The sequence below is a fragment of the Pseudorasbora parva genome, chromosome 19 (genome assembly GCF_024679245.1).
Source record: "Pseudorasbora parva isolate DD20220531a chromosome 19, ASM2467924v1, whole genome shotgun sequence".
NCBI lineage: Eukaryota > Metazoa > Chordata > Actinopteri > Cypriniformes > Gobionidae > Pseudorasbora > Pseudorasbora parva.
In genome coordinates, this window is record NC_090190.1 from 13217298 (window position 1) to 13234835 (window position 17538).

General features: G+C 37.5%; 1 protein-coding gene across 8 annotated transcripts in view; it reads left to right on the top strand.

Moving 5' to 3' along the window:
- Nucleotides 1-17538, top strand: part of nhsl3 (NHS like 3) — an 85574-nt gene that overhangs the window by 42744 nt on the left and 25292 nt on the right. Inside the window, exon 1 of one of the 8 annotated variants that reach the window (XM_067425487.1) lies at nt 5439-5760. The exons of 6 other annotated variants lie outside the window; for them this stretch is intronic. In XM_067425487.1, coding sequence (XP_067281588.1) covers nt 5652-5760 — 109 coding nt within the window. In that variant the 5' untranslated portion in view covers nt 5439-5651. Of the gene's footprint in view, nt 1-5438; nt 5761-17538 lie in introns of those variants that run through there. One more of the 8 variants, XM_067425486.1, reaches the window with a different exon arrangement.

The window sequence follows — 17538 nt, forward strand, 5'->3', positions numbered from 1 at the left end:
GTTTTGACAAGGGTCTATAAATAAAGCAGTTAATTCAGTATTCTTGCATAATCCCAATCACAATGTGAAAAACAGGAAACAGAGAAAAGCAAGTTTCTAGTTGAGAGAAAGTTTCTCTGGCGAGAAACCGAAATATGACATGAAAACAACTGACAGACTTTTGTCACTTCGAGCAATGATGAATGAAGCAGGCGGCAGGTAGGGAGCTAGTAATATATAACTACACCTTCAGGGCATTATATTTCTGTCAGCTGGAATTCCTCTCTTCAGATCACAAGCCTCTGAAAATATCATAGCTTGTTCCAGAGCACATTCACAGAGAGGGAAGAATCAACAGAATTCTGATTAGCTGGGCCACATGGGAAGAACAATCTGTACAAAGAGCCTAATGCAGAGCTAAATAAGGGCGGCATTGATTTATAAGGCATTATTATCCATTAGTCTGTGATGATGCCCTCTGAAAGCTTCTTGCGGTGTTCAGACTACTGCGTCTCTGGTATTATATCTTTAAACCTGGAGGTGGTCTATAAACATAAGAGTAATGTTGAATGGTTGTACCATGTGTTGATATTTTTTATGGGGATCTTCTAAGTGGAATGATGATCATTCAGCAGATCCAGCTGTGGGAGCATATTTGCTTCAGTTGTTTGTTCGAATGTTTCAAAGAGAAGTGTTGTAGAGAGAAATGCATGTAAAGAGCAGTTTAAAATGCAATACATAAGCCATGAATCTGGTATGAGGTAGGCGATGGAACTCAGATTGAAGTAGTCGTCATAGTTTTTGTTACAAACCTTTTCTTTTGGATGATCCAAGTGTTTCCCCTGCCAAGTTACAAGAGGATAACGTAATTCCCGGGATTCCATTATGTTTGCATCTGCTTATGCTGGGGCCTCCTGTGTTTTCTTGTCTGTTTTAGATTAACAATTATTTGCAAAGCTTTCAGTACGTGTAAAGCCAGGACTCTTGATTACAGGACTCTTGAAAAAGGATGGAGGGGAGGAGACAAGGGAAGGGGAGGCCCAACTGGTACCTGGAAAAGGTCAAGAACATTCCAGAGGCACTGTTCCCTTCCTAAAATCTCCATTGGGCGTTCCTTTTCTTCCAGATCATTAAGTAGAGTATAAAAGAAAGCCCTGTATAACACACACACATGGTCGGGTTGAGGAAAGGGATGAGACAAGGACAGATTAATTATCTTATATTGATTATAAAAAAAGGTAAACAAACAAAAACTACACCATGGGGGAAAACAGGTCCAGTCAGCTTCACTTGGCAGGACAAGACTTGGTAGCAGGACTGTGACGAAGCAACACAACAACAAAAGGCTTCTGGAATCAGGACTCAAGGAATGTAATGCCTCATTTGCACTGAACGGTATGGTACAGAATAGTTCAGCATAGTACGCAATTTTTGCCATTTCTATTGTTAGAAGTTGTGAAAGTTACCCTAATTCCAAACCATACTGTAACATTTTCTTGGGACTCTTCTATTGGCGTACTTAGCACAGTAGTCCGGTACTGAAGGGTGAAGCTAGACTTACTGCAGAACTTTGACTAGTTGACAGAAAATCATCACTTAAGGGGAATGACAACACAATGTGCACCAAGGGGAATGAAACACAATTCTGTTTCTTCTCTGTTGATGGTGGAAACACAAGCTGGATCAATGTTTACCATCCAAAACCATACTGTACTGTACTGTACCATACCTCTCAGTGGAAACGAGGCATTATACAATTAACTGGCACAAGACTGAAAACACAAGGAGAATAAATAGAGAGCAAACAAGGTATATAACAAGGGAGCATGCGGGGCAACTGAACCAATAATTAGATAGCAAGATGGGTGGGGTTAAGTAGCCTAGAAATCTAGACGCGCCCTAGCGGCAGCAAATTTAATCTGCCCGCAAGTGTCGTCTAGGAACTCTCAATACCCTTCTGAGCTGTATTCCCCTCACTCTGGACGAGCCAATCGCATCGTGTATAGAGTCGGCGGGCAGGGCCATAATGACGACGGCCGAGTTGCATTTGCGTGCTGCTAGTAAACACAGAAACTGGCGAACGGCGGCGGTCTTTCGAATCAGCTTTAACTGCGATTCTGGAAGACATGGAGTTGAGCTTTTCTCTGAGAAAAGAACAAAGAACGGCACTGAAGTCATTCTTAAAAAGGGAAGATGTGTTCGGAGTTTAGCCGACCGGATATGGCGAATGTTTAATCTATCAACGAGCTCTGTGTCACCTTCATTGCTCTGGTTGGTGTAGCGCTATCCTATTGCGTGCAGAGGGAGTTTGAAAGACAACCGTTTATCCCGCCCCTCGGATTGAGCCCTGTCTATGGTGAGTTTCCAGACCAATCATCTTGATGTGGGTCTGGCTTGTCAGGCTAGGGGTTAAGACAATAGACAGGAGAGCACATGGCACAAAGAAACAACATGATAAGCCTTGGCTCACACCAAACATGACAAAAACACGAGAACATGGCCAGCGGACACAATCTCAAGCCATGTGTTCAAGCAAAACATGGCACGAACATGCATATGTTAGATGTCACCATAATCAATAAAAAAAAAAAACGAAATGACAGAACCCTGACAGCTACATCATAAATAAAATAACCATTATAATTAACAAGAAATTAACAGGGAAAACAAAATATCAAAAGTTTTATTTTATAGATATAAATGTAAAAGTTACATTTCCAAATACGTAACGTAAGTTTCTTTGTTTCCCCGTGTATTGACTGACACCTCTCGTCCTGTGTGAACATGATATATGTCTAAATGTGGACACGCACTCATCTTACTTGTAGAAAAGATTTCATATATCTCAAAAAGAATAAAATATGCAAACCTACAATGAATATGTTAAAGGGATAATCCACCGCTTTTTTATATTAAATATGTTATTCCCTTAACTAAAATGAGTTGATACATACTTCTCTCGTCTTCTCTGCACTTAATCGCTAAATTTTTAGCTATAATGTATAGCGGAATAGCACTTCTGAGAGTACTTCGACTTCAGGCGCAGTAAAAAGTCACGCCTGAAAAATCCTCCCTCACATCTCAGTGAGGGAGGATTTTTCAGGCGTGACTTTTTACTGCGCCAAGTCGAAGTACTCTCAGAAGTGCTATTCCGGCATACATTATAGTTCCATTTAAACCCGCTAAGAAAAGTGACACATTTTATTTTGTGTCACCATACTTGGTCATTAAACTATTCATGTAACTGCTTTTAAATAAGGAAAACGTGGAGGTGTTTTGGTACTTGATCTCTGTTTGTTTTCTAATGAATGAACTGGGCTTAGTGGGCTAAGCTAAATGCTATCAGAATGTCACCGCGCATCAGAGCGATTAAGTGCATGCACTGAGACGAGAGAGGTATGTGTCAACTCGTGTTAGTTATGAGAATAACACAATTTATTATGAAAACGCGGTGAAGTATCCCTTTAAATGACACAAAATATACTTTATGTATTTAATCTCACTTTATTAACTAATGTCTTTGCTGCTTACCTTTGATGATCCAATTAAACTATAAAAAGAAAAAATACTATAGATAAGCATTACATTTATTAATTTCTTTAGTTTTTATTGCTAAAATAAGAGTGTTGAAATTTCTTCTCCTGCATCCAATTCTTCTGAAATCCAGCAGAAGGCTAATTCATTTCACTTTTGGTGTAAAAGGGCCTTTAAAGGGATTTGATTATTATATTTTATTTTTTATTTTAATTAAAAATCAATCAAGCAAGTCCAGCCTGTTATGTTGATGCATGGACAAGGAAATGCAATGATCCATGGTTCATTTGAATAATATGCATGAACAAAAAAAATAAAGACAGTGACTGACTGAAACACGGGGTATATAGTCAGACAAGACACAGGTGATACTGATTAAACACTATGGTGACTAACAAGGGAAACTAAGGAAACAAATGCAAACAGGAACTAAACAGGAACAGAGAAGCACTGAAACAAGGAGAACAGAAAATACACTTCAAAATAAAAGCCCATACAACAAAACCAAGAAACTTAAAACTAATGAACATGTTACACAGCCCAGGTGAGAAAAAGGAACACAAAAGTAACATAACACAACACTGACTGATACTAATTTATTCTAATTGTATAATCATTTTTTATTTCAAGTAACGAAAATATTTTTACGTTTTCATTTCAGTTAAAGGTGCACTATGTAGTATTTTTGCAGTAAAATATCCAAAAATCGCCAGGCCAGTGTTAAATATTGTGTTCAGTTGAGGTCTTACAATATCCCAAATGTTTCCAACTATTTGTAAATCATTTTGTTCATTGTTTTATCCAAGAAACTTGGACGTCTATCACGTATCTATTACGTCCATAATAAAAGTCCCGCTGCTTGTGAGCCGTGTGTTGCGTAACAATCGCTCCAGTGGCCTTGCTCAGCTCCTTCAACACTCTGCCCTGCTCTTAAAAAGTTACATAGTGTAGCTTTAACTAAATAATCCTTATAATAATGTCTTCAAGTCCCTATTTTTTCATAGCAAACCTCATGAAGCATTACTTATTGATTGTACATTTCCTTCTAAATGTTTATTTTGAAATGCACAGTTAGAATTAGAGCAGTTGAAACAGGCCTTATCTTGCCCACCATTTGTGCACTTCTTGGTATAAATCAGAGTCAAACAAAATATTAGGTTACCTGATAGAGAGAAACAATAAAAGACAGAGTGAAAGACAGTAAGCTGGGGGGAGAGAAAGTTGGAAACACAAGAAGAGTGTGACACAAGAGGCAGGCACTAGAAATAGGACAAAGAAAGGGATGCTGGTGGCTAAGTAATGGATAAAATATGTAGGGTTCTTGGCGTATCCATGGTTGAGATGGGATTAGTTTAGAGTCTTGCACAGTGCAGCAGTTGGGTGTAAACTTGAATTACGTGCCTACAGCAGAGCGCAAAAGATATTGTCTCTATGTTTCCACATATGTGGAATATAAGATGGTGGAAATGTGTTGCTTTGTCACTAAAATAATAGCACAATACCAATAATCTAAATGATTGTAGATCGCAAAAGCTATTTTCTTTTTACAGCTTTCATAAGATTCACACAGCTACGTATAAAGAAATTTTTTTTTGGATGGAGTCAGTGGGATTTAGTGGGTGAAGGCAAAGGAAATAAAAGCAGGCATCTGTTTGAACTGCCTTAGGTGAGATCTATAAAACAGGAAAGAGGAAAGAGGAAAAAGTGAGAGACAATAGAAGATAATACTCAAATATGTGAATCCTGATAGTTAAACTGCATCCATTACAAACGTGTGAGTGCTTTAATGTGTGTTTGTGTGTGTATACAAGCATGAGTGGCTGAAGCAAGCACATATCCCTCCTTTCTCACATTCCGAGTGGCTGGAGTGAGCTGTGACTGATCATCGCTGAAAGCGGTGTGGTCTGAAAAACAGAGGCGAGGAGGGAGGGTCTCGTACACACACGCTCTGCACACACACATGGGATCACAAGCACAGCAGAGAGTGGGACATATCTGTCCCTGATGCGGCAGCTGGAGCGCTAAGCGGGAAGAGGAATATACAGGCATTGGGAGCAGGAGGGAGAGAGCAGGGAAGCATATGTGGAACTCCGGTGGGTTTGGGGAGTCTAGAGCTGGTGGGGCCAGAGATCAGTGCCATGGGGAACTCTAACAGCAAGAAGAAAACCCAGATCAACCTTACCAGCAGTCACCACGCTAGAGTAAAGTCAATCTGGCACTTTAGACATGTGGATAAATTCAAAACAGGTAGGAAATGCTGTATATTGCGATTGATGAAGGGGTTTTGCCCAGCTGATATATACAGATTAAGTTGTCTGGCAGTGCTTTATTTAGATTTTATTTGATAAGTTCATTTAATGTGGTATGTACACCAAATTTGTCTGTAAATGTATTTCAATATATGTGTGTGTATATATATACATACCGTATATATTAATCTTCAAATCGTCAGCATGGCACTTTACCATACGGAATGATTGCAAGATGCATGGTACTTCAGATTTTAAGTGCATGTTTAGCAAACCATCATACCATGCAAAAAAATAAAATAAAAAAATATTAGTACCTGCATATTGGGCATCTATCAATATCTTCAAAAATGTATAATAGTGTTATACATAGCATTATTAAAAATAAACATAAACTAAACATTCAATCAATCATTTTTATTCATCATCATCATCAACTTTTTTTTCAGACCATTTAGATACACAGACATAACTTGCAACATACATTAAAAAAAGAGATTTTTAAAATATAAATTACATAATATAATAAATAATAATAATATAATAATAAAAAAAGTAATAAAATAAAATAAGTGTCTACACATTTCCCCAAAAACATGATAGTACCACTGTACTTGTGGTAGCTTTCTATTATGGCTACTCTTTATTTTAAGATGACGTTGTTACAGTGTAATTACACAAATAAGTACTGACAAATATTAATGAACTTCATGTATGTTAAGTTAGTGTTTGGTTTAGTTACTTCTAATGCATTATCTGCTGTTATTACTATAGTAAATGTAATGTGACGACGTCACATTAAAATAAAATTGACTTCTGTTAGTGTGGGAATCCTGAGAAATGTTGTGCTTTTGTCAGAATGGTGTCTCTTCTTGTGTTCCAGTTTGTTAATAGCTAGGAAGGTTTGGGAGTGTTACTCAAATGGAAAATGCTGTAAACCTGTCATACGTCCATCATGGCTTGTTTTCCTCAAATCCCCTACAGTCACGCCCCTATTATAAAGCGTTCAGACTTTCTGTTGTGTGCAACCTCTCATTTTCCAGAGTGTACAACAGAGGAGGTCTTTGACCAAAGGTTTCGTACTAATGGGCATCAGCAGCAGCACGGTTCTGTGACTTTGAGTGTTTGCGGGCAGACAGTCAGTTCTCTGTCATTTTAAATCACAGGGGAATGCCACGCCGCTGAGACACGGAACAGAAAATGAAATCAAAAGTGCACATCAAAAAGAGCTGCTGTTTACAGGGATGAACAAATCTCCTGTCAAAAACATCCCTTTCAACGTTGTCGGTTGTGCTTTAATAAAAAAAAAGAAGATTCCTGTCCTCAGGTGGAAAATTTCACCAACCTTACTTGCTTTGCAAGGCACCTCACTCTTCATGTGATGCAAAGACTCCTACATCAAAATATCTGCGTAGAGAAAATGGAATGTGGAAATTAGCCTATTAGCAGTAATGTAATTTGTGTGTGCTGGAAGCAGTATGTCCAAATACTAAGATGTTCCCTTTCTCTGATCAACCCTTTTCACATACTGTTATGATGTGTTTTTGCAGTTATCAACATCACAAATCTAGTAGTTTTCATGTCTTCTTTTTTTTTTAAACATTTTTATTATTATTCGTGTTGTATTACTACCTTCAGCGGCGTAGCACCAAATTTTGGGCCCTGGGTACAAATCATCTTGCTGGTCCCCCATACCAAATACCATACCATTGGTACCATAGTAATACCAATGGGTGGGGTATTGCATTTTTATCATAAAAAACACTTAAAACGTAAACAAAATAAGCCACACTCTGATTAATGTATGTGTAGAATACTGACTTCTAAGGGGCCCCCCCTGCCTTGGGCCCTGGGTACTCAGTACCCTTTATCAACGTTGTCCTGCTACCTTTAGTAATAAAATAGCTTTGCTACTGGATCACTACATTATATTTCCCAGCAACGAGGGGGATACATCGCTATTATGAAGTAATAAACGCACATCTTCGTTGTTAAGAGACACTGAACAGATGCATATACACATCTCTAATCTCTCTCTCTCTCTCTCTCTCTCTCTCTCTCGCTCTCGCTCTCTCTCTCGATAATTAATTCAAATAAATACTATAGTTCATTCATTCAAATAAATGTCATCTAATGCACTTTTTTATCTCTGTGTCTGATTTAAAGCAGGCAGAATGCTAGATCTAAAAAGCTGTAACTGATGAAAATAACTGTCAGTTTTACCCTTCCTGTCAAATACTGTGTTGCAAACATTAGTAACAGTTTTAAATTGTCAATGTTACGATGGTATAAACGTAAAGATGATCGTATAAACAGGATAATCCACAGCTAGCTGTGCATTAAACTATTTTAATGCATTTCATGTCTGGCGGTTGTTTGCCTCCATGACATGCATTAAAACAGCCGTAGATTATTTCTTACTTATTTACCGCCCAAAAAAGCAACCAGACACTAATTTGTGCTGCTCCTGGTAGATTGTAGCCTAGAAATCTAGACGCACCCTAGCGGCAGCAAATTTAATCTGCCGCGAGTGTCGTCTAGCAACTCTCAATACAGTTCTGAGCTGTAAAAACCAAACTCTGGTCAGGCCAATCACATCGTGTATAGAGTCGGTGGGCGAGGCTTCGCATAATGACGGCCGAGTTGCGCTTGCGTGCTACTTGTAAAGACAGAGGCTGGCAAATGGCGGCGGTCTTTCGAATCAGCTTTAACCGTGACTCTGGAAGACTTGGAGTTAAGCTTTTCTCTGAGAAAAAAAGGGAAGATGTGTTCGGAGTTTTGCCGACCGGATACGGCGAATGTTTAATCTATCAACGAGCTCCATTTCACCTTCATTGCTCTGGTTGGTTGTAGCGATATCCTATCGCGTGCAGAGGAAGTTTGAAAGACAACCGTTTATCCCGCCCCTCGGATTGAGCCCTGTCAACTTTCCACTCCTATCAACACATATGGGATTGTGTTAATTTGCCCGGTTTAGTAAGCCCCAAAAATATTGAAGAAAATGTCTGTTAACAGACAGCTTTTTTATCTTGTCAATTATAACAAAAATAAAGAATATGATGCACATCATGGTGATAAATGAAATGTTTTACATGGAAACATACTGTGGAGGATTGTTCTGTATGAAGACTTTTGCTAGCTAGGTTAATTAAAAGGGTGATTACTTGAAAAATCAACTTTCCCTTGAGCTTTTGATATATAAAAGGTCATGGTAATATAAGATTATCCTGTAAATTTCAGAGCTGAAAACTTCCTTGTTAGTCAAAGAAAAGCTTTTATAGACTCAAGGCCCAGAAAACGATCACGTGCACATCTTTATGTTATTGCACAACGAAACACCGGCTCTACAGATTAATTAGCATGTGTAATTCAGTAGCCCCGCCCACCGACTCGTGGAGCTGTTCGGATCGCAGCAATAAACATGCCAAAGAAGATAGCAAGATATTGCGCTATTCCTGGTTGTGGAAGAACACAGTCGCTGCATAGCTTCCTTCAGATACTAATATTAGGAATGTGTGATACTTTATTCCTTTTTAATGAAGTTCCAGCTCACATGGGGAAGACATTGTAAGCGTGTTCGTCTCATTTCACTGCGAAATCGTTTGTAAACAAGTCTCAAATGCTGGATTTGCAGACATTTTGAGATTAACACAATGCTGTGCCTTCTATATTGGATCCGACAGGAATATTGCAATACACGTATGTGAGTAAAACGTGTTTTTATATGTGATAGTATTGCATTGTTATAAATCGTTTTGATTATATGTATGTGTCTAACATAGCATACCTTTAGAATGCTGGACCCTAAATCAGAAACTGTTGTCCTGAATCCCGAATCTGACAATCCTAAATTGTCCCGAAAATTATACAAAAGCAAAATCTTGAGTAGATGGGTGCAGCATCTTTTTTCTAAGTTCTAAAAAAAAAAACGGTAGGTGGTGTGAATTTAGATATGCATTGACAAGCTAATTTTCCTTCATTTCGTTGGCATGGCTGGTGTACCGGGACCCCAACATGCTGCTTAAAAGCAAAAACGCGTCTGCAGGTACTTTAATTAATCTATGCACAAAGACAATACAATCTTTTTGCCCTTTTGTCCCCTTTTTGTTTGAAGCCTTGATGAAGAGAGAGCAAGTTGCTGCAGCCGCGAGAAGGACAGTGATGCACGCGTAAAGAAGTGATTGATTTTTCGCGGCACTGTGTACAAAAAAATACTTCACTATAACTATTTCATTACACACTGTTATTTACAACAGTCATTGTTTTTTTTTTGTGGCAGACTTAAGACTTTTGAATAAAAATATGTTTTATATGTTAATATGTTTTAATATGTCATTATCTTTTATTACAGGCTACGCAGTCTAATATATCATAGAAGCCCCCCTTCCCGTCATTACTTATTAATTATGATGTTTTTGAATGTAAAAAACACACAAACGTCATTAGTTGACCTCAGACAACAGTATAAAAAATAAAAAAGTCAGTTCATGACACCTTTAACTCACCCAAAATGCACAATGCCTACATGATGAGATTACTCGGCTATACAAAATAACATAAACGTAATATTTCAGCTAAAAATGCACAAAATATCAGAAATGCACAAATAATATACACGTATAATAAGTTTCACATTAGTCAGAATGAGTTGTAATTGAGTTGTAACAATGCCTTAAACATGAACAATATGTGAAGAATTCACAACATTTTATTACAAAAGTGAGCTCATTGTAATGTTACTTAAAATCAGTAAAACTGATGAACATTAATGAATGTGATAACAAAAAGATGACTACATTTAAAGTCGCAAATATTTGAATGCCATACCATAATGAGCATGGTACATAGACACTCATCCTTGGATTGTCTTTGTGCATAGCTTTACTCATTCATCGGTCCGTTTATTCAGAAGAGCTGAATCTGAATGCATTCCAGCATACCAGTCACTCTCCTCATGCATGACTGGGCAGAATACACAACAGAGGGCCTGGCGGTGATCCGTACGTGTGTTCACCAATCTGTATCGGTTTAAATATTTAGAGGAAAATAAGTGTCCTTGTAGGTCAGCTCCACCTTGTGTGCAGCAAATTGTTCAACCAGTGACTACAAGGAGACTCCCAAGGTTCCTAAACTGTTAATGATGGTAAGAATGATAGATGGATGTTGGATTATAGAGAATGGTTCCTCATCCCATCAGTGCCTGAGCAGCTGTAGGAATCAAGTCATGCACTGGGGAAGCAGGTCTCATAGTGAGAAATCCAATATGTTAGATTTCTCTCCGTGGTCACGTGAATGATGATTAACACTGGACATAACTCTGACAGATCGGTTATCCTTGTGAACCAGGCTACAGTTCAAGTGGGAATGGGGGAGGGTCAGAAAGAGGAAGCAGGAATTGAAAAGAAGGACTATAAGCTATAGACCTTTCTTGTGATTATACACCTGTCAGTGCTGCTGCGCAACATGGAACATTAGAGAAGAAATCACTTATTCAAATGTGCAAACAAAGTGGCAGCCTGTTTCTGTTGAAGCCAATACGGAAGTGACTTAAACAGCAATTCATCGACTGGCCACTAGGGACAGGCTCGAGAAGGGAGCAGAATCTCATTCAGCCCCATGTTAAAATGCATGTTAAAACTCATTCGTTAACATTATTTAAAGCCATAAAGTGCTGCATAATTAAGGGCGTGGTCACTTTGATTGACAGGTGGATAGTCGTTTGTCTGATTGACTGTTAGTCATTGCGTCACCTCAGCTCCGCCCACATTGCGCCTCTTTGCCCCTTTTCTGTTATCCGGGTGTGACACGCAATGACGTGCTGCCAAGATTGCAACGGCCAGCTCGTCTTCAGAATCCTATGTGTGATGTCACGGACACTACGTCCATAGATTTTTAAATCTAATCTTTAACCTTTTAAAAAAAGATTTTTAAAGTCTACGGTGCAAACATTAGTATAAATATGCTGGACTAATACTTTGGATCTATTATCTTTGTTCAACTGATATTATATCTATCAGTGTATCATATTGAAGCCCAGCTAACAGAATGTTTTCAGAACTGTAGCCTACATTTAAAATATTTTTACTGACATCTTTTTATTAAAGAAAGTATCACTGGGTGCGTTTTCATGCACACCAGTAAGCTGATAACTCAAAAATTCAGCTTATTGAAATAATCAGTTTTCCCCATGTACATGCAAACCAGTAAACTGACAATGTAGGTAAACCGCGTTTACATGACTTTATTAATAAACCGGGTTATTTCCATGTAGTTACATCAAAAATAATAATGTCCGTATCTGACTCTGAGTTTTTCAAATGTTACGTCAGTGTTGATGTTAAATAAAGCGTGCACTTTATCAGCGGGAGATTTACGAATCATATTATCCCTCATGCAGTTCCAGATGCAGCGTTTTGACTGAACCTCTTCTACTTCTGCTGCTTGAGATGAGAACACATCTTTACAATTTTCTGGGTATTAAAAGAGTCTGCGTATTTGATATATGTCCAAAACGCTAGCTCGCTCTGTCTGGATGCGTTTAAATCTGCTCTAAGTTTGCGTTTTTGTCACCTATCACACATGCGCACTTCAGAAAGCAGGTTAATGCGTTTACATGCAGCCCGAAATCGAGGTAAGAGGCAATAAACTACCTGTTCCGACCGGTTTATGCTTACGCCGTTTATGGCCTTACTCCGATAAAAGAAAACGGGTTACCGCGTTTAGATGACCACGTTCATTGTCGGCTTATTAGGCATAATCGGCTTAAGAACGTGCATGTAAATGCACCCATTGATATCAGTATAAATTTTAGCCATTAAATATAGCCATTCAGCATTAAAGTATAATTTTATAAATCACAGGAAAAAATGGATGCTGCGTTAATTCCGTTAAATATTTTTAATGCGTTAAACCAGAAAAAATGTATCACATGCATTAACGCATTAATTGTGACAGCACTAATTATTATAATATATATATTTTTTAAATAAACGTTTTGTACTTTCTCAGAACTTTTGGAAGTAACATTTTCATAACTTTTTTTAAACAAAATTGTTAGCTGGGAAAAAAAGATGCAATGTCTCAACAATTTAATCCCTGTATATGTGAACACACCATAACCCCTTTAATTTGCATCGCTTATATGAACTATTCATGCCTATTCTGGCACTGAAGGAAAAAGGAGGAGAAGAGGGTGATTTAATTTGCTTTTAAGACTTTGTGTCCTTGTTCACTGATCAAATGTCACACTGTCCCTGTCGCAACAGAAAACTGAACATTCTCAATGAGAAGAACCACATGCTGGCCTTCAGTAACCTCTAAAGAGGGAAGAAAGCATCTCAGTCCCTTACAGAATTGCAGATGAAGAAGAAAGGAGAATGGGCGTGCTTTTGTTTTGAGTGAAATCCTCTCTGGCGGTGCCGTCATCCTGTTGTTTAGTAAAAACTCTGTGTGTGTGGTCCAAACTAAACATTCATCTGGACCCAGTGTGGGATTTTCCACACACAATCAAATTTTTAATCTTATTTTAGCAGTCAAAACAAGTTTGAGTTTGTGTCATACTCCTTTAATAACTTGCGATGCTTACTCATTATGTTGGAAAAGTCATAAGATGTGTGACTGTGCGTATCTACGAACTAATTTGCAAGCATACTGCCTTGAATTTATAGCAGCAAATGGACTCTAACAGTTTATATCGACGCTAAATATGCATGAACACACACATATCTATAACTTGCACTGTAAAATGTACTGTAAACCTATTTAAAATATCACGTTAATAATGCTATACAACAGCTTTCATATCTAATGTTCCAAAGTGGTTTTTGAGAAACGTTAAGATGATGATAGATGTGAATGCCTGGGAGTCAGAGATTATAAGTGTTCATATAAACACACATAAACATAGAAACACTCACTGTCATCAGCAGTGATCCCAGAGTGCCACATGCACTGTGGGATAGCATCAAAGCATAGTGGGTAATGGGGCATAAAATTGATTATCACTCTGAGTGAGTTATTAAGATCCACAGTTGATGGTTCCCATGTAGATATATCAGCTCACATTAAGATTGCATCGCCTTAGGAAACAAGATAATTCTCACAGAAAAATAATACAAACCATAAAAAATGTGGTCATTTATGCATTGTGATGTGCATTCAAATGATTTTTGACGCAATGATATTTACCTGCTGTGCTATTTCATTACTTAATTTCTCTTAATAGTGCAACAAAATAGAGCAAATAATGCTAGCAACAAGTTCACACAAGCCAGTGGAAAGTTTTATAAATACCTTTTAGACGTTTGGGGTCAGTTCGATTTTATTTATTTTTATTTAATAAATTAATACTTTTATTCAGCAAGGATTAATTAAACTAATCAGAAGTGACAGTAAAAAAAATGTATTAACATTACAAACTTTTTATATTTTAAATAAATGCTGTTATTTGTAACTTTCTATCAAAGAATCCAAGAAAAAAAGTATCATAGTTTTCACAAAAAAGATTAAGCATCAACATTCAACATTGACAACGTTTACATGGACAGCAGTAATCTAATTATTGACCTTAATCTGAATAATACAATATTCTGATTAAGGTGTTTACATGAGTTGCTTTTAGAATAGTCATGTTCCCGTTTTGCATGTTATACATAGATCGATCAATGGCACATGTCATTACGTCCCCATGCCACACAGTCCAAAGTTACCTCCAGAATTTCACACATCAACGTTCATTATGGTTATGGTACCATATACAGTTTTGGGTGTTTAATTTTTACATTTTACGAAAGCTTAAAGTGCAGTTAATTATTTGTCATGAAGATGGCGGATACAAATAGCTGGTGTCCACCACCACTCCGTAAACATTTTTGCAAAATGTGGAAAACCTAAAAGCATCTCAGACTGACTGAAACATCTCAGATTGAAGGTCGAACAGAAAACATCAAGCTCTGTTCGCATTTGCCCCCGTTGTAACTTTATTCAAATTCAGTCATTTCAGATGTGTTAGAACATTTTCAGACTTGAGCATAGTTACAATAGTTATTTATTTACAATTATTTAATTTTTTTACATGATTACCAGATCTAGTGTGCGGAAATAAGCACAGAATCTTCTTATAAATCACTCCGATCTTTCAAGTATTCATACTCTCTGTCGTCATGGTGTAAAGCCTGCCCCACTGTTTCTGATTGGTGCCACAATTTCGACAGATTAGAAATGGGCTTGAATGGGCTCTTTGCCAGACTATTGCAGAGCAAATCAAAATTTGCCGGAAGTTTTCTGGGTTTTCCCGGGCTAGTTGACCACTGTGTCCTGTTGCAAAATGCAGCGAAAACTCCTACACAATTTTAATAGTGTGATTAAGGTGTGTACATGTCTATAATGCACTTCGATAATGCGACTAAAATAGGAATACTCCACATGTCTTAATTTGATTTGTGTTCATCGAGTATAATGGATTAAGGTAATTAGAAATCAGTTTACATGGTTGTTTCTTTATTTAGAGTATAGTCTTAAACAGGTTATTATCGGAGTATTGAGGATTGAAAAAAATCTTGAGCAGCAAATCAACATTCTCTTTTTTTTAAAATAAAGGTTCTTTATCGGCATCAATGGTTCCATGAAGACCCTTTAACATTCATGGAACCTGTCCATCCCACGAAAGGTTTTTTAGTGGATAAATGTTCTTTAGATTACCGGTATTAAAATGTTCTGAACACTAAGAAAAACATGCTTCTTTTAAGAACTGGTCACTTAATGGTACTTTGGGGAGCCAAAAATGGCTCTTCTATGGCATTACTGTAAAAAAAAAATTGAATGATTTCATGAAGGATCATGTGACACTGAAGACTGGAGATAAAATATATTAAAATAGAATTGATTTTAAATTGTAATATATTTAGATGGGTGTCTCTGACAGTTGCTTCCCTGTCTCTTCTGCAGCATCTCGTGCATGACGCAGCATTCTAAAAATGTGGCGTTCAAGTTAAAAGGTCAACTTTTAAAACGTTCAAACATTCCACTGCCCTCCATGTCACACTTTGCATTTTTGCATCTGTGTAAATCGTCCTGCTTTGCACCTTTAGACCTGTTTAACTTGTTATGTTCTGTAAGGTTGACCTGAACATGAACTGTATCTCTATACCTGTGTAACGCAATGTTTCTCAGGGCTCCTAAAGGTTTTGCGTGCGAACACAAAGTTTCTTGGGGGAACGCAAAAGCATTGACTTATTTTTCCTCCTATCTCACATTTTCTTTCCTCTACCATGTCCCTTTAGGGGCTCCGTGGGTTTTTATGTCATTTATATGTGTTCAAACTTCCCACCGGTTAAGACAAAACAATGTGAGAAGCTGTACTCTAGAGCTCATTTCAGAGGCTGGATGCAGTAATTAATATTTCCATTGCAACAGGCTGTGGTGGCCAAGATATTCCATTTTTCATTATCCCACGAGCAGCACTCCGACTAATCCCTTTGAATTTTGTGACTAGCGTAGGAGCGTGCACATCCTTCCTCCTTTGAAGTTTCTGTTAAAAGTGCTTCAATCAAGCCCAGTGCCAAAGAGTGTTACAGAACAGCAGGATAATCTGTGTCAGCGGAGATAAATGATTTCATACGGAGAGTAAAAAATAGTAACATTTTTATTGTATTCATGTTTATTTTAATTTATTTTAGTTTAACTTCTTGATACTCCAATTAATCCCCCCTACACCAGTGACCTCAGGGTTGGATTTGTTCTCGGCCTGGCCAGTGTTCCTCAAGGAGGAGAGAATTCCCTTTGTTATTTGGAGCTTTGAAAAATCACGCTAAATGCTGTTACAAGAATCCCTGCATATGTCAACCTGTTTTCTGAGCTATAATGATTGTTTCAAGACATTTTGAAATGCTTTTCGACTGAGTTTTGTTTTTATAGCTCATATCTAGGAGGTAGAATAGAAAAGAGCCTGACATAAAGCCATTGTGTCTGAATGTAATGTTGCCTGGTGCAGCCATTTCCTTCATTACAGACAAATTGATTTAGCATATTAGCAGCAAAGAGACGACACCAAAGCCTTCTTGACCGACACTTTTCGATCAACAAATATGGGAGTTGGGATCAAATTATGTATTTTTACACCGAAAAGGATTGTCCACTTTAAAGTAAAGATTATTAGCCTGACAACCCATAATTTTTAACATTATTAGCCTGACAAGCCAAGTGTTCTAGGCTAAAGCTTGATGTTTTGCAGAACGTCACAGTTATATACTGTATGATACGAGAAGAGCAAAGCCTGTAGTTAGGGATTGTTATTTAAGGAAAATATTATTATATTTTCAGAATTACATAATCTTTTTTTCAAGCATAGTCTGTGCGGTAAATTTCCCCCTAGTGACATTGCTTACCACTATCATATTCCTGTAGTTACCATGATCTGAACATCACATTCTTTGTTTTTCCATCAAATGTAATCTAACTTGGTGGTTGAATGAAAATATTTGGACTGTATTTAAAAATTACCTCACATTAGCATCAGCTAGCTAGTTAACCAGCCAGTTAGCATCAGCTAACAATATATGCTTTTTTTTAAAAAAAAAGGTTGATTTTTCAACATGGTTTATTAGTACATTTTCATATTTATTTTTGCTTGTCTTTTTAATTTTATAAATGTTGAAAAACATTTAAAAATGTTTAAATTTAAAAATGTATGTTCTGCTGCGCATCCCTGAAAATGCATTTGCTATTTAAAGGTGCACTATGGAGCTTTCCGTCCACTGGAGGGTGCCTATTCAAGACA